Source organism: Nelumbo nucifera, chromosome 1, assembly GCF_055504915.1.
Source record: "Nelumbo nucifera cultivar China Antique chromosome 1, China Antique-T2T, whole genome shotgun sequence".
Classification (NCBI taxonomy): domain Eukaryota; kingdom Viridiplantae; phylum Streptophyta; class Magnoliopsida; order Proteales; family Nelumbonaceae; genus Nelumbo; species Nelumbo nucifera.
This window is the reverse complement of record NC_142649.1, coordinates 113,087,195-113,110,002: the sequence shown is the minus strand read 5'-3', so window position 1 is coordinate 113,110,002 and position 22,808 is coordinate 113,087,195. Positions and strand designations below refer to the sequence as shown.

Here is a 22,808-nt window from a genome sequence, read left to right as displayed (position 1 = left end):
CTGAGATCGAAGCAAGTTGGACCCCTTCCGTTTTTTGCATTGATAGCTAGTGGAGTTAACCGAACCACAGTCACCTGAGATCCTGCCCTCGATCACTAGGTGAAGTCCATTCTCCTACTCCTCTCTGCATTCATCAACATTTTGGGTCAGGCCTAGTGAAGCTCAAAGCTAAGTGACCTACAACAGCAGCAGTAGAAGTTCTTTCTCAATTCTGTTAGTCGACTTTGGGTTTAGACACAACAGGTATTTCCCCTCCTCCTATAATTAGTTTTCTTTTTTGTTTAGTTGGTTTCTAGTCTATTTCTCTTGCATTGGTCCTGGCTGAGGAAAGGGAAGAAGGCCGATGGAGGTGGTGAAACCAACTTCTATAGTGTTTCTTTCCCTTCTGACTCTGCCACTATTTTTTTTTTTCTTCTTTTTCCTCTTCTTTTCCTCTGATATTAATCTTATCTCTCCGGTGTTGATTGGTCTATGTGATTGTTGGATGCTCATTGCTCAGATTAATTCTTCTTATGGTGTTAAATTTCTTTGTTATAGTTAGGGGTTGATTTGCATAAGTCAATTTCTTATTTCTGTTTTTATGAAAATCCTTAGTTTGTTTAAGTTTTATGTATCTTAACATTTAGTTCCATTCGGTCTGATAATATATGCTTAGAGTAATAGATCTGTTAAATCTGGTTTTGTTTATCTTTCACTCTAATTCACATGTTGAGAAGATAGTTTCTTTCCACACACCGTAGAAGTAGTTAGCATGTTTTTGTTGGATTAAATATTTTCACTTTGTATTTGTGCTCGTTTGGATTTTCATGTGGGCTACACTTATTGGATTCGGGAGAGGGATTTCTAATCCCTTTCCTCTTCCATCCGAGTCTTATCCAGATTGGTCAGTGGGTGCCCCGAACTTTTAAGTCACTAAGAAATAAAAAACGTTTTCCGATATAAATCCCAAAGGTCCTATAACCTCCTTTTCATTTATTTTATGGATGGCGACTCCAATTCCAACCCAAGTAAACAATTTTTTTGACCCTCACATATGGTATGAAAAGAGTTTTGATCAATCAAAACCCACCCATGAATTTTGAGAAATAACACCATGTTCCCATATTTATTGATTCTGGTTTATTCATCAATTATTTTTCCGATATCATATATATATATATATGTATGCTGGTGCTGGGCAGACTGACACATGAGCCATAGGCAACACGGCCGTGCCGGCCGATGGACCTGAAACCCCATGCCGACCTATTTACACAATTACACCTCTACCACAAACCCACAAACCATCGGGTTGCATGCAAACCACAATAATAAACAGAGGAAGTGAAACAGTTAGACGTTTCCATTTGATGGTCGGGTCTGAACTTCTGATTAGCCACGACATCCATCCACGTGGTTATTATTAGGAACTGAAAAGATCGACTTCGGTCAGGGCAAACCGTACTCACACCGTCTCAACACCTCTCGCAACCTAATATCTCCCCTGAAATAAAAGTACATGAGTGTAGAGATATTCTCAAATAAGGATTCTCTATTCGAGAAATTAGGAAACCCGCGCAGCGAACTGCCAACCCACTCTGGAAAACTCTTTTCCATTTCTCTGATTCACTTGCAAGCGTTGAATTGAAGCCACAAACAAATAATAATTAAAAGACCAGGGTGACGCAGCAATCCTTCTCCTTGGCCTTGGGTGGAGTGGCGGAGGACTGCCTATTCATGCTTTCCTAAATCCTAATTATAAGACAAAGACCAGGGTTTGAGCTGTGCCACATCGCCAAGGTTATACAAGAATTCATTGCCGGAACAAATTTCAATTACTTCACACGGAAATATTACTTTCGGCCGTCTCCTCCACAACCTCAGCTTGCGTAGTAAATTAACTCCTCTCGACCTCCCACAGCTGGGTAAATAAGCTGCTGACTCATATGTGTACATACTGTTCGTTGAAATGCCTTACTGGATTCCTTTTTCTTCATCATCATCCTCTTCTTCTTCTTCTTCTTGAAATTGTACAGTATGCACCTTTATAACTGCCATGTCAAAAACAGCTGTCACCTTTAAGTTTTCTGCCGTGGTAAAACAAAAACATGCATATTGGGGAACACCCCCTTGAAGCTGTTGGGATAACCAGATATTCTAATTCCTAACAGTTGGAAGGGTGCATTCAGGACAATAATTGAGAACCTCTTGCCACTCTTTCTCCCTTGGCAATGCAAAATTGAATAACTCTGAATTCACTTATTTGTTAGTTTTTTCAAAGGAAAAATTCTAAATTTTGTTTCTTTTCTTTTCTATAAAATTTTGGTTTTTTTTTTGAATATTCCAAATTCTTTTCTATATGCGATTATTGTTCGTTTCTATACTGCCGTTTGATCTGATTTAGTCTGATGCGGTGTTATCTTCTAGTTTTCCAATTTTGGCTGGTTGAATCCTAGCTGCACTCAAGCAAGGGCTTCAAGATTCCAGATTGCATTTGAATTCCTTCAAGGATAACAAGAAGGCCATAGCTTTTAACTGATTTCCAGACAAGAAAGCCGGAATTCTGATAATCATTTATGTTAAGTACTTATGGCATCAATGGATTTATCAGAAATTATGTGCAACTTTGCCAAATTTGTGTTTATGGTCGCTTCAACTTTGGTAAGGGTGTACATTTTCTTCATCAGTTCAAACATAGGAAATGTGTTAGAACGATCAAGAAAAAGATCAGGAAATCTATCAAACCTTGTGCCAAGTTGGTAGAAAGTGTCTCCAAAGTATACATGAGGGATACTATTGGAAGCATATTGAATATATTGAGGTATTCAACATGGGATTCTGCTCAAGAACAGTTGGGAAAGCTTCCGGTGAAATGGGATTCTTACACAATCAACCAGGTTCTAAAGACTCATCCACCAATGGAGAAATCTTGGCTATTTTTCAATTGGACTTCCCATTTAAAAGGGTTTAAGCATGACCAGTTCACTTACACCACAATGCTGGATATCTTTGGAGAAGCTGGGAGAATTGCATCAATGATGTATGTATTTCAGAAGATGCAGGAGAAGGGTATAAAGATTGACACAGTGACATATACGTCACTATTGCATTGGCTTTCTAAAAGTGGGGATATTGAGGGGTCACTGAAGATGTGGGAAGAAATGAAATTTAAGGGTTGTCATCCAACAGTTGTTTCGTATACTGCATTTATGAAGATTCTTTTTGATAGTAATAGACCTAAGGAGGCTACTGAGGTTTACAAGGAAATGCTTGAATCAGGATGCTCTCCGAATTGTTACACATATACAGTCTTAATGGAGTATCTTGCTGGAATTGGTCAGTCTACACATATACTCTTTTTTAATTGTATCCTGTTTTTGGTTTCTCTGGTTGTTTTGTTGCATATGTCTATATTTTTGGTAAATAGTAAAATTCTTTTTCCTTTAATATTGTACCATTATCCATACAATCAACTGAATTGTTTTTTGATGCTTCAAAATCCATGTTTACCATATCACTGCTGTTCAGAAATTATACATCTTTTTAGACATCTGCCTCTTATTTTCTTTGAGATCATTTTTTCTAGGTTCCATTTCCTGACATGCAGCTAGAATGTAAATGTAAATTTACCATGAATAGGCCCATTGCATTGTATAGTGAAGATTGTGTTCTGAATATCTATACTACTTATAAAAGTGTGAATGGGTCTTATTTTCTGGAATTTTCATTGGACAGGATTTGCCCCTTGATCTTTAGCTATCATGGGGTAAGTTTGTATTTAATAAAAAAAGCTTTAATTGAGACAATAAACCAAATGAACAACATTTATGAATAGAAAATTTAAGACCCCATCTATATCTATACTACGATTAAAAGTGTGAATGAGAGTGAAAAACTTTTGTTTGACTAAAATACCTCAATTTTTTAATTTGGTCCCTCTCTAATTGTAAGGACAGAAATGTAATTTGAATAACCACTTTTCTCCTCATTCAAATCCCTCTCATTAAGTCTTACATTTAAGGTATTAACTCCTATTTACATTCACTAATCTTATTGTTGACTAGAATACCCCTATTTTTGAATTTTATACTCTAATTGTGAGGGAACAAAATGTAATTTGAACTACTACATTTCTCCTCATTCAATTCCTTCTCATTAAGTCTTATAATTAGGGTATTAACTCTCATTATTTCATTGAATCCTATATTATTTAACCATATTAAAGAAAAATAAGTATGGCAAAGAATAATTGTTTTATTGGTGATAGAAATCAAACACAAATTTAAAACTAACCCAAAAGTGGAGTTATTTTCTTATTTGGTGGAGAGTCAACAATTCAACCTTTTGGGTCAAAATGTGTCAACTTTTGATGTCATAGTTAAATAATAATAAAAATTAAAAAAAAGATGAAAACACACAAAAGTATAAAAAATACAAAAAAGATTGTAGAAAACATTTGGGCACATCTCTAATATCGTATATTCATCAGTGTGAAAAATAAGAATACTTTTTATAGATATAGAATATAAAAAAGTTTGGAAGCATATTATTTACTAACATCATCATCATCATCATCACAAAAAATTGCCACGTGCAAAGCACATGCATACTTACTAGTGTTACATGGTAAAGCGAAATTGAATAACAAAAACCTACCCAAATCTAAATAGGTTTTTTATTTCATTAATCTAATCCTTGCATAGTGGTGGTACGGTTCTTTTGAAGATTGTTAGAGATGGTTTGTGTTGGGATCCTATCTAGAAAAGGTCTCTATTTCTATTTCCACAGTGGTAATCTAATGTAATAGTTTGATGGAATTTAAAGACTTTTAACCGGTCAACTTTGTTCTATTTTTTTTTAAAGTTTATTGTGCTCGACATTTAGATTTTAGATTATGGATCTGTTTGTTCTCAATCTCTCCTTTTCGTGAACCTTTCTCAAGGCAAGCCATATATTGTTTGGAGCTCCTGCTACTGGTGAATGCATAAATTCTAGCAATTGGATTGTAGGTTGAAGTTTTATTTTCAAAATCAATAACATGAAGATTTATGACCATTGATGGAAATGCTGACAATAAATGACGGTCTCTTCAAACTATATTTCTTACTATGGTGTTCTTTCATCTTTACAGACCTACTTGTCAATATTAACAATTGTTCCAATCCTATGAGGGATGGAGCATATTAAAACATTTAAAAAGAGCATCTAGAACTTACAAATTAAACAACTATGAATTAATGAACTTGCCTTCTCCAGAAGAGAAGTCTGATGTTTGGCTTGTATTTCATCATTGAGCTGGAACTTGGGCAGCATCCTACTAGGAAAACTTGCCATTAACTTACCATATTGTTCTCTTTTGTTTTGTTAAACACAAATCAGTGCCAAATCTTGGCATTGTGTATTGAACCTTTTATTCCTTGTAAGTGGAAAAATATTAGCCATCAACATCAAACAGTTGCTTAAACCTGGTAGGGCCTAATTAGATATGTTGGCCAAATTGTACACTAATGTAATTCGGATAGTGGATAAGTTTATACAAAGAAGGCCTAACCATTCACAATTAATTTAACTTAATGTTCTTGATGTTGGGATAAGGCTTGGATGATGATATTTTTTCTCAGTATTTCCTACCAAATAAAAGTTGTGGAAGTTCTGGTTCTTTTTTAAATAAAGGTGGTTAAAAGTGCAGCTCTTGTTCTCTTGTAACATGCTTAGCTATGAGCCTATGACACCTTAAATGGAACATGAACACTTCTAAAATTTTAATACCATCCCTTCCTCCAATTGCACTCCCAAATACGACTGCCTCTATCCATAGAAAGGAGAGTTACACCTCTTTACCTAGTGCAGTGCATGAGCTACCAAAAAATCCTAGGTTTTTGTAGAGATCTATTGCTCTTCTTGCTATGCTTTTCTGATTAGCTTTCTTTTCTTCTGCTACTGGTTTCAATATGCTAGTGCATAGCATCCCGGGTGGAGGTGGCTTTCTCTAGGGATGGATGCTTGTGCAACCCAATTGCATCTCAGTCCAAAAGAAACAGCTGGCTCCCCATGCCACTGGGGGGGGGGGGGTTGTAGTTGGGGGTTTTATCTCATGGCTACGAGTACCTAAACCTAGCCAGTATGACAAATTCAAATTGGTAAAGCCAATTTTAATTCAGAAGACAGAAGGGTGCGGTCAGAAGATTGAAAGGGTTCATAGTAAAATCTTTTTATAATAAATTGACCCAAGAGGATGAGCAGGATTTCCCTTGGCATGTAATCTGGAGTAAGTTTATCCCTTCAAAGGTGGCTTTCTTTGTTTGGTCTGCCTATCTGAACAAGATACTTGCAAAAGACAACCTGATCAGGAGGAGAATGGTGATTGACTCACCTGTTTGTGTATTATGTAATGGAGTAGAAGAGTCAGATGACCACCTGTTGCTACATTTTAGTTTTACATACAACATATGGGTGAAAATCTTTAGAATTTTCACATTCATAAAAAACAAAAAATCTTTAGAATTTTCACCATTAAAAGTTACTGCCCTGCATCAGTGGAAGCTTTTGTAAAAGGCAGGTAGACACATGGTCTGAGTAAGAGGGAAAACTCTATGGCAAATGGTCCCAGGAGCAGTTTTCTGGTCGATTTGGCAGGAAAGAAACTCAAGGCTCTTTCGAAGTAAAGGCTGTCAAGAAGAGGAAGTGTGGCAAAAAAAAAGTTGGGAAGCTGCTGTCCTGGTCATCTGCACATCTATCAAGAAATAGTGTTCCCCTTAGTTCTCTCTTTCATTTTGAAAACCTTTTTGTAATGACAAATGGATAGTGGTCTAATGTTTGTTTGTATTCCCATAGCCTCTAGTTGTACATGGGTCTTTTTCTCTTTTTTCTTAATGAATCAATACTTACCTCTTCTCAGAAAAAAAAAAAAATCAAATTGGTAAAGCCTTGTCTTCAAATTGAATTGTTGATCATGATTTATTCCTAGATTCTCAATGTGTGTCAATCCTCATTGTTGAGGGTTTTCTTGTTGCCCTTCTTGCAGTTATCCTTTATTGACTTGGAAGAGTAGTCTTAGTATTTTCTACATTCTAACTTTTTTTTTTTTTTTCATTTGTTTTAGGTAAATTCAAAGCCGTTCTAGAAATTTTGAGCAAAATGCAAGAAACTGGAGTGCAACCTGATAAAGCTACTTGTAACATTTTAATACATAAATGTTGTAACGCAGGGGAGACATCAGTCATGAAAGAAATCCTTCTTTACATGAGAGAGAATTCACTTGTCCTTCGTCACCCAGTCTATATGGAAGCACTTAAGATCTTGAAGAACATTGGTGAGACTGCTGATCTCCTCAAGGAAGTCAATCCCCACGTCTCCTTTGAAGACATCAACAAGGAAAAACCCAAGTCCAAAGCAGCCATATCTGATGTACATTCCATCATTGACAGAGGCATCATATTAAATCTTCTAGAAAGACGGAATTTTGTTGCTATTGAATACTTGATTAATGAGATGATCAATAAGAATATTCCATTGGATTCAGAGCTTGCTTCTACTATCATTCAAGTAAACTGTGAAAACCACAGACTAAGTGGTGCTTTGCTAGCCTTCAAATACAGTGTAAAAATGAGTGTGCACATTGATAGAGTTTCTTACCTCTCTCTCATAGGTTTATTCATCAGAGTTGGTTCATTTCCTGTTGTCATGGAGGTTATTGAACAAATGATAAAGGCAGGAGTTCCTTTTGGAACATATTTGGTTTCACTTTTGATTTACAGGTTTGGGTCTGCCCAAATGGCTGACTCTGCTGCAAAGATATTCTATTCTTTGCCTGATGATCAAAACTTGGCCACTTATACTGCCTTAATGGGTGCCTACTTCAGTTCAGGGGATGTTGATAAAGGACTTGAAATCTACAGGATCATGAAAAGGAGAGGAATCCATGCATCATCAGGCACATATGAAGTATTATTAGTTGGTCTTAAGGAAGCTGGTAGGGTTTATGATGCAGAAACTTGCAAGAAAGAAATGAAGAGCCTACAACTTGGTCAACAGTTTCGGGGGGTTGTTTCTTTAGAAGAAACACTTTGTGACCTTCTCTTTGCTGGAACTGTGGTCCCATGACTAGCAGTCATAGGACCTTGAGCACCCTTCCTGTTATTGACTTCGTGTACTAATCATAGATCCTGCTAGAAAAGAGGACAATGGTGCTTGCAGCATAGAAATGAACTCCCTACAACATGGTGGCCAGTCATGAAGGATTGGTTCCTTAGAAGAAAGTCTTATTGACCTATTTGGTAGGGGTCTAATCTTATGATTTGGCAGTTCCAGGACCATAAAGAACCACCTCAATGTTCAATTAATTCACCTTATTCCATCTAACCTGTCAGAAAATGGCAGAGTGGTATTCACAGATGTGGGCAGGTGGAAATTTTGTGATTTCTCCGCATCAGGTATCTACATGATGAACATGGAGTGAGATGATAAGGTTTTTCTCTCTAGTTTGTAGGCCAAAATTGTGGGTTGGCGTTCAAGTTGGATGCACATGCATACCTGCATATGTATTTGGATATTACATAGCTGAGCACCTCCTTTTCTAGCTGAGACATGGATTATACCAGATTTGCAGTATTGAATATGCAAATAACGAATTGTAAGTCTGTTTCCCCCTTCTCAGGCAAAAATTTCTTGTGATATCTGCATGTGTTGGTCCACCAAAAGGACTTGTATACATGGTTCTGGTGTGTCATATAGCTTGTTATTGATAAAAGAAATGCTAAATTGCTTTGAAAATCATCAGTTATGTGCTTGATGCCAATACATGTTGTCATTGTAATAAGCCATTAGAAATTAGAATCACATGACCGCACTAGGTGCAATACTGCAATGGCAAAATCTGATCATCACAGGACATTTGTATGGAGTTGACAAATATGAATCTGACCTAATTGTGAACAGTCAATGTTCTCTCCTTATGAAGGATTCTTGTTTATTGTTCTGTTCCTTTTGTTTCCTGAGTGACTATAAATTGTACTGACCTTGAAAGCTCATTAGTAAAGTAACTGATGCCACAGTGTGGGATTCTATTAATAGAACTAAAAAAGCTGCTATAAGCTGCATTCTACGTGTTTCCAGTGGATCCTCTGACTCAGTTTGGAAGGAGTACAAATACAAATATGTAAAGTCCAAAACCTTGCATATTGTATTATTTTGTACATATTTGTATTTGTACTCTTTCCAAACTGTAATTATTCATGGAGAGAGAGAGACGAGAGAGAGAGAAGAGAGGAGAAGAGGAAGATACGATTGAGAGTCTCAAAACTATATCTGGCGGCAGCCAGTTTGTTTATTTACATTAACTTAATATAAATGAATGAGAAATTACAAGTATGCCCCTGGTGGCACTCCCTAGTAACAAGCTAATAAGAAAAAAAGAAACTAATTGGCTGACAGCATCTTAAGCTGACAGCACACTAACAGCAACTGTAAAATAACAATTAAATAATCCTCACAACACTCCCCCTCAAGTTGGGCTGAATATGTCTATCATGCTCAGCTTGTTACATAACTCATTGTGCCGCGAGTATGGAAGTCCTTTTGTGAGAACATCAGCAAGTTGTTCCTTGGAACTGACATAAGGGATGCAAATTTCACTTTTTTCCAATTTTTCCCTTATGAAGTGTTTGTCCACTTCAATGTGCTTGGTCCTCTCATGTAGGACAGGGTTGTTGGCGATGTTTATGGCTGCCTTGTTGTCACAGTAAAGAGACAGAGGATTATGAACAACAACTCCAAGCTTCCCTAGAAGGTGTTTTAGCCAAAGGACTTCAGCCACCCCATGTGCCATAGCTCTATATTCAGCTTCAGCACTTGACCTTGTTACCACACTTTGTTTCTTGCTTTTCCAGGTCACTAGTTTTCCTCCCACAAATGTGCAATACCCACTTGTGGACTTTCTATCATCCACAACACCTGCCCAATCAGCATCTATAAAGACTTCCACCTTTAGGTGATTATTTTTACTGAATAGTAGACCTGTTCCTGTATATTTTTTTAAGTATCTAAGAACTCTCTTTACTGCCTCCATGTGTGGTTTCTTAGGAGAGTGCATGAATTGGCTCAAGACCCCAACTGAATAGGCAATGTCTGGATGGGTCACGGACAAATAAATCAACTTTCCCACTAACCTTTGGAACTGTTTCACATCTTTTAGAGGTTCACCATCACAGTCACCCAATTTGTGATCAACATCCATGGGAGTATTTGCTGGCCTTGCACCTAACTTGCCTGTGTCTTGCAACAGATCAAGGGTGTACTTCCTTTGAGAAATGAAGATACCCCTTTTTGAGCGGGTGACTTAAATTCCAAGAAAATACTTCAGGGGACCTAAATCTTTCACTTCAAATTTATATGCAAGGAATTGTTTCAATTTTAGTATTTCTGAACTCCAATTTCTTGTAATGATGATATCATCCACATACACTATCAATATAGCAACCTGTTCCTAACATCTCTTCACAAAGAGTGTGTGATCAGACTGATATGGCATGAACCCTACCTGTTGAACTGCCATGTGAAACTTATTGAACCAAGCCCTGGGAGATTGTTTTAAACCATAGACTTTCTCAGCTTGCATACCTTATTTTCACTTCCCTTGGCACAGAATCCAGGGGGTTGAACCATGTACACCTCCTCCTCTAGGTCACCATTTAAAAAAGCATTCTTTATGTCCAGTTGATGCAATTCCTAGTCAAGGTTAGCAGCTAATGATAGGAGGACCCTAATTGTGTTCATCTTAGCTACTGGAGTAAAAGTCTCATCATAGTCAACCCCGTACACTTGAGTGTACCCCTTGGCTACTAATCTTGCTTTGTACCTTTCAACTGTCCCGTCCGCCTTGTGTTTAACTATAAACACCCACTTACACCCCACTGGGTTTTTCCCCCTTAGAAGATCCACCAATTCCCAAGTTTGATTTTTATGGAGGGCATTAATCTCCTCCTTCATAGCATCTGTCTATTCAGGGCATTTTAAGGCTTCTGCAACATTTCTTGGTCCTGGGAGTCTAACGGTATCGGTTGCTCAATGTTTGGATGCTCCACATCTTTATCACATTGCTGATCTCTACGGCGTGTACATTGGAAGACACAAAAGGGAGCAAGGTCTGGAATAGAAGGAAGAGAGACTTGGCGGACCTGAACCTGCTTTTCCTCTTCCACACTACTCTCCCCTTGAGGAGAAGCAGGGAAGAACGGTTCAGACTCCAAGCAGGATACATCTATAGACACAAAAAACTTATGACTAATGGGATCAAAACACCGTTACCCTTTTGGAGAGGAGGGATACCCCAAAAAGATACAAGGAATGTACCGAGGGTCTAACTTACCCCGAGACGGAGACAGATCATGGACAAAGGCACGACAACCAAAAACTCTCATGGGAATGGAAAATAAAGGGGACTGAGGGAGCAGCAACTGATGAGAGGTCATGTAGTTCAACACTCTGGAGGGCATGCGATTGATGACATAAGCAACTACAAGTATAGCATCCATCCAAAACCTTTTTGGAACATTCATGTGTAACATCATCCCTCGAGCTACCTCAAGGAGGTGTATTTTTTCTTTTTGCAACACCATTTTGTTGTGGTGTTCTTGCGCATGAGCTCCTATGAATAGATCCATGGGAGGCAAAGAACTCATTAAGCTCACCATGGAATATTCCTTTGCATTGTATGATTGAAAGATTTGTATTTCAACATGGAATTGCGTAAACACCATCCTCTGGAAGCCTTTCACAATCTTTGGAACTTCGTCTCTACTACGCATAGGGAATACCCATGTATATAGCGAGAGAAATCATCGATCAATGTGATAATGTACTTATACCCGCCCTCAAAGATTATAGTAGTAGGCCCCCATACATCAGAATACACAACATGAAAAAGAAAACTTGATCTTTTATTATTTGAGTGAAAAGTCGTTCTACATTGTTTGCTCAACTGACATGTTTGACATTGGAACTCTGACACTGAACATGACTTAAATAAAACTGGCAACAAAGACTTTACTATTTCAAAAGAAACATGACCTAACCGACTATGCCACAAAAAATTTTGACTCTTATTTGATTGACTATGACTCTGAGGACGACACCGAGAGACCAACTTTGTTGTCGAGAATGTAGAGACCATCCACTAGGCTCCCTCTACCAATCGTCCTCCCAGAAGTTAGATCCTGAAAAACACATGAACCAGGAAAAAAGGTTACACTACAGTTTAAAGAGTCTGTGATATTACTGATTGAAAGCAAATGTATAGGAAGTTGAGGGACACACAATACACAATTCAGGTTAAGGCCATGGGGAAGAGATATTGATCCTTGACCTGCAATGGAGGAGAATGATCCATCTGCAAGCCTCACTTTATCCCTTCCTGACAAAAGGCTATAAGTCTGAAACAAGTTTGGCTTACCAGTCATGTGGTTAGAGGCCTCTGAGTCAATGATCCAAGGGGAGTCAGTGGTAGTTGTGACATGGAATGCAGAAGTCGCATTACCTGATGTAGATGCAAATGAAGTAGGAGTACCAGTAACTGAACTATCCATCTGCCGCAAAGCCCTACCATATGACTCCAAGTGATCTCTGAAGGAATTCATGATATCTTCCTTGGGGTCAAAATCAGTAAAGTGGTCCTGAGTAATACCAACAGACTGAGTATCTTGGGTTGCCACATGTGTTGCATTATGTGTTGTATTCGGCTTCTTCTGACCTTGTACTCTACCCTGTTCTTGGCTCTTCACTGCTCACTTGGGCTTCCCGTGAATCTCCCAACATGTTTCACGTGTATGTCTCGAGTGCCGACAATGGGTACAAAACAACTTGTCTTTATCATCAGCCTTCTTGGAGTCACTTTTCTTTCCCATATTGTTACTACCTATTGCAACCAATGCTACCCGTTGCTCCCCCTTAGTTGTAACCATCTATCGACAAGATATGATTTGCGGCAAATTAAGAAAGATATGATTTGCTGCAAATTTAGAAAGATTTGATTTGATTGATTACAGATTTAAATAAATTTAGGAAAGATTAGATTTGAATAAAATTAGGAAAGTCATATCCTAGAATTAAGGGAAAGATTTAATCAATCCCTAATTGAGAGAGATTATAGGAGTAATTGAGAGAGATCCTAGGAGTTTGTCTCTCCTATCTTTTCTTATTTAAGTTGTATGCTCAACATGTTTTATCAACACACTATCAATACAGAAGTATTTCTTTTTCTCTCCCTTTCTTCTTCTCTTCCTCTTTATTTTTCCACATGGTATCAGAGCTTTAGGGTCCGATCATGAATTTTAAGGCCGCCATGGTTGGCTCTGGTTCAGCCTCTTCGGATGCTACCAGTGGTGTGACATCTTTGGAGGGAGGTATTTAGTCAGCGACCATCTCTCTCTCTAAGAATTCTCTTTAGATTACCATTCACAAATTGAATGGAAAGAATTATCTTGAGTGGTCTCAATCCGTGCGGTTGGTGATCGACGGCAAAGGGAAACTTGGCTATTTGAATGGCGAAGTAAAACCGCCATCCACTGATGATCCAAAGTACAGGCAGTGACGTTATGAAAATTCTATGGTTACCGCCTGGCTGATCAACTCTATGGATCCTGTGGTTGGAAAACCATTCATGTTTCTGCTGACTACTCGTGATGTGTGGGAAGCTGTCAGGGAAACCTATTCAGATCTGGACAATCATTCACAACTGTTTGAACTAAATACCCGAATGTGGAAGATGCAGCAAGGTAAGCGTGACGTAACTGCTTATTATAATGAGATGATGGCTGTTTGGCAGGAGCTGGATTTATTTGAAAAAGAAGAATGGGTTCGGGGACGTATCTTAGGGCGAAAGCCCTTGCCATAAGAGAAGTTTTTTTAGAAGTACGTAGAGAAGAAGCACGGCGGCAAGTGATGTTGAAGAATGTTAATGAAACAAAAACCGAGAATGAAGGGTCTGCTCTTGTGGCCCGAGGTGCAGACGTAGACGGAGATAAACGAGGAGGAAAGCAAAGACCTTGGTGTGATCACTGTAAAAAGCCATGGCATACTCGGGAAACCTGCTGGAAGCTGCACGGGAAACCAACAAGTTGGAAGAAAAAATCAGACAGTGATCAAGTAAGCAATTCGGATCCAGGGCAACAATCATCCTCGGAGTCTCTTCCTTTCACAAAAGAACAAATAGAGCACTTGTATAAAATGTTTCAATCTCAATCGTTAAGAAACTCTAATCCATCCTGCTCTCTAGCCCAGTCAGGTAATTTTTTCACTGTAGCCATTGCTTGTACCAAATCTAATGGCTCCTGGATATTAGATTCAGGTGCCATTGATCATATGACCGGCACTTCACAATTTATCTCTTCATATACACCCTGTGCAGGGAATCAAAAGGTTAAAATTGCAGATGGTTCCTTTGCTACTGTTGCTGGGAAAGGAACTGTGTCTATTTCTCCTTCTCTAAATCTTAAAGATGTTCTACATGTTCCTAACTTATCATACAATCTCTTATCTGTCAGCAAACTAACCCTTGATCATGATTGTCGGGTTAATTTTTGGTCTTCTTGTTGTGAATTTCAGGATTTAACCTCGGGGAAGATGATTGGGGGTGCTAAACTGGATGGTGGCCTCTACCTCTTTAATAAAGGATCAACCTTTGGAAGGCAAGACCGGCAGACTTGTTTCAGCTCTATCTCGGTTTCTAGTGACAGTGAAGTTTTGTTATAGCATTATCGGTTAGGACATCCTAGCTTTCAATATTTAAAGCATCTATTTCCCAAGTTATTCATGAATAAAAATCATTCGTGTTTTAAGTGTGAATCTTGTGAATTAGCAAAACATCATCGTGCTGTTTTTCCATCCTAACCATATAAAAAATCAAAACCATTTACCATGATTCGCAGTGATGTTTGGGGTCCTTCTAGAGTAACAACTCTTTCTGGAAAGCGTTGGTTCATTACTTTTATTGATGATCATACTAGGGTCACTTGGGTTTTCCTTTTAAAAGAGAAATCAGATGCTGAAACTGTGTTTAAAACTTTCTATAACATGGTTCAAACACAATTTCAGACTCAGATTAAAATTTTTCGAAGTGATAATGGAAAAGAATTTTTTAACAATGTGTTAGGGAATTTTTTTGCTGAGAAAGGAATTGTACACCAAAGTTCGTGTAATAATACACCTCAACAAAATGGGGTGGCTGAAAGGAAAAACAAACATCTCCTTGAAGTTGCTAGAGCCCTAAGTTTTCAAACTAAGATTCCTAAGTATTTTTGGGGAGAAGCCGTTTTAACAGCCACTTATTTGATTAACAGACTGCCTACACGAATTTTGGATTTTAAAACACCCATACAGGTTTTCACTGGCTGTTTTCCAAACTCTCGGCTAGTGACAAACATTCCCTTAAAAATCTTTGGAAGTGTGGCCTTTGTTCATAACCATGATCCTAAACGTTCAAAACTTGATCCAAAAGCACATAAATATATTTTTGTAGGCTATCCCACTAATCAGAGAGGTTACAAATGCTTTGATCCAGTTTTGAAAAGGATGTTTGTGACTATGGATGTCACATTCTTTGAAGGAACCTCCTACTACAGACACTCCCATCTTCAGGGGGAGAGCAACACTGAAGATGGTCTTTTAGTTGGTTCTGATTTAATGTTTGAATTTGTCCATAATGATGTTCCTCACAACCAGTCACCGAAAGAAAGTAAGGCAGAAAATACAAAATCAGTGGAAACAAATGAATTAAATATTGAAAATGAGCAACCTTTGATGATGCCATTTCAAAATAAAAAAGCTGAAACAACAGAGATGTGTGCGAAACAGTATAAAGGCCTTGTATATTCAAGGGAATCTGATATGAGGGTGGATCATGAAATTCATGATAATTCTCCAAAAATACCTGAAAATATTCCTCCAAGTAATTCTAATTCTTTCAGTCAGCTTGATCTTTCCATTGCTCTTAGGAAAGGTGTTAGGTCTTGTACAAAACATCCTCTGTCAAATTTTGTATCTTACAAAAATATTTCACCTTCATATTGTGTCTTTATGTCACAAGTGTCTAGTGTTTCCATTCCTAACAGTATTTAGGAGGCTCTAAATGTTAATGAGTGGAAAGAAGCTGCTTTTGAGGAGATGAGAACTTTGGAAAAGAATGCTACTTGGGAGAAAGTGGATCTGCCGGATGGAAAGACAGTTGTTGGTTGTAAATGGGTGTTCACTCTGAAGTACAACTCAGATGAATCCTTGGAGAGATATAAGGCTCGCCTAGTAGCTAAAGGCTTTACTCAGACGTATGGAGTGGACTACTTTGAGACCTTTTCTCCAGTGGCAAAACTAAATACAGTTCGAGTACTCTTATCTGTTGCAGCTAACCTTGGTTGGCCACTGAATCAACTGGATGTGAAGAATGCCTTTTTGAATGGAGACTTGGAAGAAGAAGTATATATGGAGCCTCCACCTGGTTTCACTGAGAAGTTTGGAACTAAGGTATGCAAGCTAAAGAAGTCTCTATATGGACTTAAACAGTCTCCTAGAGCCTGGTTTGAAAGATTCACAAGGTTCGTTAAAAGTCAAGGATATAGTCAAGGACAATCTGATCATACTCTTTTCACAAAAAGATGCACTGAAGACAAGGTATTGGTTCTGATTGTCTATGTTGATGACATAATCTTGACTGGAGATGATATTGAAGAGATGAACAGACTAAAGCAGAGCTTAGCCAAGGAATTCGAGATTAAAGACTAGGCCAGATAAGGTACTTTCTTGGAATGGAAGTGGCTAGATCAAAGAAGGGCATTGTGGTTTCTCAACGAAAATATATTCTAGACCTCTTGAAAGAAACTGGAATGAGTGGATGCAAACCTTCAGACACTCCGATAGAAGTTAAGGCTAAACTCGGAGAAGTTAAAGATGGGGTTCCAGTAGATGCAGGTAGATACCAAAGGCTGGTAGGAAGATTGATTTACTTGTCACATACACGTCCTGACATTGCCTTCGCTGTGAGCATGGTGAGTCAATTTATGCACTCCCCGTATGAAGAACATCTTGAAGCTGTGTATCGAATTCTTAAGTATCTAAAAGGCACATCAGGAAAAGGACTCTTCTTCAAGAAAAGTGATAAGAGAGGGGTTGAAGTGTATACAGATGCGGATTGGGCAGGCTCAATCACTGATAGAAGGTCAACTTCGGGGTACTGCACATTTTTTTGGGGCAGTTTAGTTACTAGGAGAAGCAAGAAGCAAAGTGTAGTTGCTAGAAGCAGTGCTGAGGCTGAATTCAGATCAATGGCTCAAGGAGTGTGTGAGGTTCTTTGGCTAAAGAGGGTGCTAGAAGATCTTAAGAGACCAGTGAGTTTTCCTATGAAACTATATTGTGATAACAAGGCAGCTATCAGCATTGCTCATAATCCGGTTCTACATGACAGGACTAAACATGTTGAGATTGACAGACACTTTATAAAGGAGAAACTTGAAGAAGGAATAATTTGCACTCCGTTTGTACCAACCACTCAGCAAGTTGTAGATGTTTTGACTAAGGGCTTGTTGATACAGCCATTTGAACTTCAAGTTAGCAAGTTGGGCATGATAGGTATCTTTGCACCAACTTGAGGGGGAGTGTCGACAAGATATGATTTGCGGCAAATTAAGAAAGATATGATTTACTGCAAATTTAGAAAGATTTGATTTGATTGATTACAGATTTGAATAAATTTAGGAAAGATTAGATTTGAATAAAATTAGGAAAGTCATATCCTAGGATTAAGGGAAAGATTTAATCAATCCCTAATTGAGAGAGATTATAGGAGTAATTGAGAGAGATCCTAGGAGTTTGTCTCTCCTATCTTTTCTTATGTAAGTTGTATGCTCAACATGTTTTATCAACACACTATCAATACATAAGTATTTCTTTTTCTCTCCCTTTCTTCTTCTCTTCCTCTTTATTTTTCCACACCATCACACTCCGCCTACTTTCCTCAAATTGAACGAGGGCGTACACCTCTTGAACCGAAGGCAACTCTTTACTTCCTAAGATCTGAACTCTCAAGGGTTCATAAGCAAGGTTTAGACCCAACAAGAATGCAAAAACCCACTGCTGAGAAACCAGCTTCTTAGAGGCCTTAGCATCATCATTGTGTTTCCATTCTATAGCCTGATAGTGATCCAATTCTTTCCACACTGAAGTAAGGGCTGAATAATAGGCAGACAAACTACGACTCCCCTGTTTACAGGTTGAGGATTCAGCTTGCAACTGGTAAATCTTGGCATAATGCCTTTGCTCAGAATAGGTGGTTTTGGCCTATTCCCAAATCTCACTAGCAGTATCTGCCCACATAAAGTTCTTCTTCACATTAGGTTCCATGGCTGCAAGGAGCCAAGACATCACCATACTGTTTTCTTGGTCCCACCTATCATGTTCAGTTGTCTCACTCTTGGGTTCTTTCACTCTTCCATTTATGTAACCAGCTTTTCCCCTTGCTGTTACATAAAGTTTTACACTTTTAGCCCACTCCAGGTAGTTTAGACCATTTAAAAGGGTAATGAGCATGGGAAACATCATGTTTTCACCTCCCATACCAGTTGTGCTACGGGTTGGTGTAACCCTCGATGAATCACAAGTGTACCAGACCAAATCTACACTACAAGAACCAGAATCACAAGTGTACCAGACCAAATCTCACACAACTACACAACAGCCACAATCAAAATACTAAACCCCAAAGAAATTTACTTCTGGAATGAGAGAAAAGAAAAAGCTGCTGAAATCAACCCAGTAATGGTTCAGCCATTAAAACAGCCCAGTAATCAGTCCAGCAACCAGCCGTTAGAATAGTATACTAGCAGTTCGACTACAGCACATGCTTACTAACAGTCCAGCATCTAAACGAAGGTGTAAAACCAAAAAATAAGGCCTTCACACCATTGGCCACAGAAAAAACACAAGAACACACCCTGTCCAGCACCTGTACGAAGGTGCAAACCCAGAAATTAATTTCTGCAGCATCGAACAAAGAGAAGGGAGTCTTTACTGCATCGCCCTTCTTCTGCTAGGGTTTCCTTGGTGTTATGACCAAGGAAGAACCCCAAGGAAGTAGCCGCAAGTGGCCTGACCAGTCCAGTTAGGTTTCTCTGTCTTCCACGTCCAAGAAATCAAAGTAAAAAAAGGAACTGAGAATAGCCCAGAATGATGCTAGGTTCAGATGAGAGAAACAGTTTTTTTTTTTTTTTATAGCCCAGAATGATGCTCTAATACCATGTAATCATTCATGCAGAGAGAGAGATGAGAGAGAGAGAGAGGAGAAGAGGAAGATACGATTGAGAGTCTCAAAACTATATCTGGCGGCAGCCAGTTTGTTTATTTACATTAACTTAATATAAAGGAATGAGAAATTACAAGTATGCCCCTGGTGGCACTCCCTAGTAACAAGCTAATAAGAAAGAAAGAAACTAACTGTCTGACAGCATCTTAAGCTGACAGCACACTAACAGCAACTGTAAAATAACAATTAAATAATCCTCACAACACAAACTAAGCCTTAATTGCAATTGAGGGACTAATTGAAAATGCCTCAACCAGTGGGTAGCCGATTCATGGGACAAAAGTAAATGGTTGAAGCTCTAGCAATGAAGATTAAACTAGGTAATGGTAGGGGTGTCAATGGACCAGTTTCGGGTTGGACCCCTTCCAATCCGAAGGTGTTGCGGACGAACCAGACGGTCTAAATAATTGTATGGACTCAGACCAGTCCAAATTTAAGTGGTCCATATATAATGCGGACCAAATTTGGACAAAGCCACTGAATCAAAAGGTCCGTTCCACCACTCCCTCCGGCGATTGAACGGAGAACTAAAGAATGTTTTTCTCTGGTGGTATTCCATGAACTCTGACTGTACTTCCGGTGACATTCTCCTCTCTCCTGTGGTTATCTATCTCATCTCTCTCTCTATACAGCGGTATGCAGTAGACTCCTTGCTCATTCAGGTATTTCCTCTCTCCTCTGTCATTCCAAACAGTTTAGTTTTTGTATTGTTTTTGGTTTTGGTTTCAGCTTTTGTTCCTAAACTGGGGAAACTTGAACAGGTTTCAATGGAACCAAATCTAGTTCTTGATGCTCTGTTTTCTATACTGTAGAGTTGCTATGTTCATATAATTTCCAATGCCAACATCAGAATAGGATATTTTCATCAGGATAAGATATTCCAAACACATTTATTTCTCTGTTCTTTAATTATGGAATAAGACACTAAATTGGACATTTTCTTAGAATTTGTAACTAATAATAGGAATCCGGTTACTGATCTTATGCTTGATTACATTTAGTTAGTCTCTCAGATGATAAAAAAATGTTCAGTTGATCTGGTTACTAATCTCATTCCTGTTGACAAAACAGAATTAGCTCTAGTTTAGTAGGCTTAAGTGCTTAACTGCAGCTCTAGTTTTATGACAATAAAGAGATGTTGAGGCTAATGTGTTTTTATGGTTTTGGTTGTACCCTATCCAAATCAATACCAATTTGGATGGGTTGGACAGTCCAATAAGATAATGTTGAATTGGACCAGTTCAGACTTAATGGATTTGGTCCATCTGTAATGGACTCATATTGGAATTGGACCAGATCAGATTGGACCAATATCCAATCCATTGACATCCCTATTTGTAAACAATCTTATTGTCTTATGGAATCACTATTTCACAATTACTGTATTTGTTTGTTTTGTTTAATCTCTTTCAAACTCATTGGGAACAACTGAGCTTATTTACTATTTATTAAGGGTGTCAGTGGACCGGTTTTGGATTGAACCCCGTCCAGTCCAAAATCAATTTGGATGGATTGGATGGACCAACAAGACATATTGGATTGGACCAATCCGGTCCAAAATATTTATTAGATTGGATTGGACCTGGTCCGTCCATAACAATTTATATTGGATTGGGTTGGATTAAGCCAATATCTGGTCCATTGGTATGAAATAAGAATATGTGTCAATAGACCGGGTTTGGATTGAAACCAATCTAAATCAAAATGAATTTGAACAGATTGGACGGTCTAGACATTGAATTGGACCGGTCCAAATTGGTCCAAAACATTCATTGGATTGGACTGGACCTGTTCCTTTTATAATGGACTCACATTGGACTGGACCGGATTGGACCAAATCTAGTCCAATTGACACCCCTACTATTTATTACTTATTAGTGATAAAGTCATAAGTGTTATCATATGAATCTCATTAGACTTTCTTGTTGTTCATGTTAGTGTGAAAATTAATTTATTTTATTTTTTTAATGCAATAAGGATGGATGAACCAAGTGTTGAAAATGCAAATGTGCTTGAAAACCCAAGTGAATTATCTATGGCATCTAGCTCTACTGGAAAGAGGGTTAGGTCCAAAGCATGGGAGCATTTTAAGAAAATAAAATTGGATTCTGGGGAGCATAGAGCTATTTGTAAACATTGCGGAAAATAGTATATAGGTGGAAGTTCTAAAGGAATGAGCCACCTTTTAGGGCATGTACCAAAATGTCCTAAATTAAAACAAAAGGGCACGAGTGAACAAGTTGTAGAAAACTTCAAATTTGACCAAGATAGGAGCCGAATGGACTTAGCAAGGATGATAATAAAGCATGGGCATCTTTTTAGTATAGTTGAAGAAGAGTTTTTTTGTTTTTTTTTTTTCAGATATTTGACAATAATCTTCAACCATCATTTAGGCTTGTTTCTCGAAATACAATAAACAATGATGTTATGAAGATTTACTTGAATGAAAAGGAGAAGTTGTACAAATACTTTGATGGTTTGGATTGTAGGATTAGCTTAAGTACTAATATGTGGACTTCGGAACAAAATTTGGAGTATTGTTGTTTAACAACACACTTTATAGATGATGGGTGGGAGCTGAAAATGAAAATTATTGCATTTGTGGCAGTTGAGTGTCCCCGTGATGGAAACACTTTGTATGAAGTCGTTATGGAGAGGTTGTTAACTTGGAACATTGATAAAAAAATATGTTTTATAACAGTTGACAATGCCTTTAACAATGATGTTATGGTTAGGGAGCTCAGGAATCGGCTTTGTGTTAAGGGTTTGCTCCCATTGCATGGTGACCTATTTCATGTGAGATGTACTGCTCACATCTTAAACCTTAGTGTGCAAGATGGGTTGAGAGAAGTATCACCATTGTTACATAAGATTTGAGAAAGTGCTAAATATGTAAGGCTGACACCCTATAAAAAGCAAAACATTGACAATGCAAGTAGCCAAGCAAAAGTACAGCATAAGAGAGGGGTGACTGTTGATTGTCCAACGCGATGGAACTCGACATATGACATGTTGGACACAACTATAGAATCTTCCATCTGATGAGGAATGGGAGATGGGGGCAGTGGTACGGAATTGTTTGCAAATTTTTTACATTTGCCCAAAAAGTTTCTCAAGTACTACTTCTCCAACCTCAAATGTATTTTTTCTCGATATTTGCACAATCAAGCTTTTGTTGCTTTAGTGGCTAGATAGCATAGTTGTCAAGGCATCGCCTAGGCGACTAGGCGCCCTTGGCTGGGCGCCTCGCCCAAACGCCTTGACTTTTAGCAACTAGTGCCCTTCTAGGCAACTAAGCACTCGCCTAGGCGACAAAAATGACAAGGCGGGTGCCTTTTATAATATCATTTATATTGTTGTATCTTATTAATGTATGCGTTAATACATTTTATTATATGCTATATATCAATTATACTTTGTTTTAATGTTTACTATTGAAATTTAAAAGATCAAAGGGTTTTGAGAAGAGAAAAAGAAAGAAAGAAAGAAA

General features: G+C 38.2%; 1 protein-coding gene across 17 annotated transcripts in view; it reads left to right on the top strand.

Annotated features, from left to right (window-relative positions):
• The first annotated feature begins 1,203 nt into the window (after positions 1-1,203).
• The window catches only part of EMB3111 (Tetratricopeptide repeat (TPR)-like superfamily protein), a 37,795-nt gene continuing 16,190 nt past the window's right edge, over positions 1,204-22,808 (top strand). For 15 of the 17 annotated variants that reach the window (XR_016079302.1, XR_016079300.1, XR_016079298.1 and 12 more), the window contains exons 1-3: positions 1,204-1,904; positions 2,407-3,315; positions 7,082-8,611. Coding sequence is in view for 1 of the 17 variants with exons in the window: in XM_010248692.3 (XP_010246994.1) it covers positions 2,556-3,315; positions 7,082-8,082 (1,761 nt within the window). In the remaining 16 variants the exon portion in view is untranslated. Of the gene's footprint in view, positions 1,905-2,406; positions 3,316-7,081; positions 8,752-14,577; positions 14,818-22,808 lie in introns of those variants that run through there. The other 2 variants (XR_016079304.1, XM_010248692.3) reach the window with 2 other exon arrangements.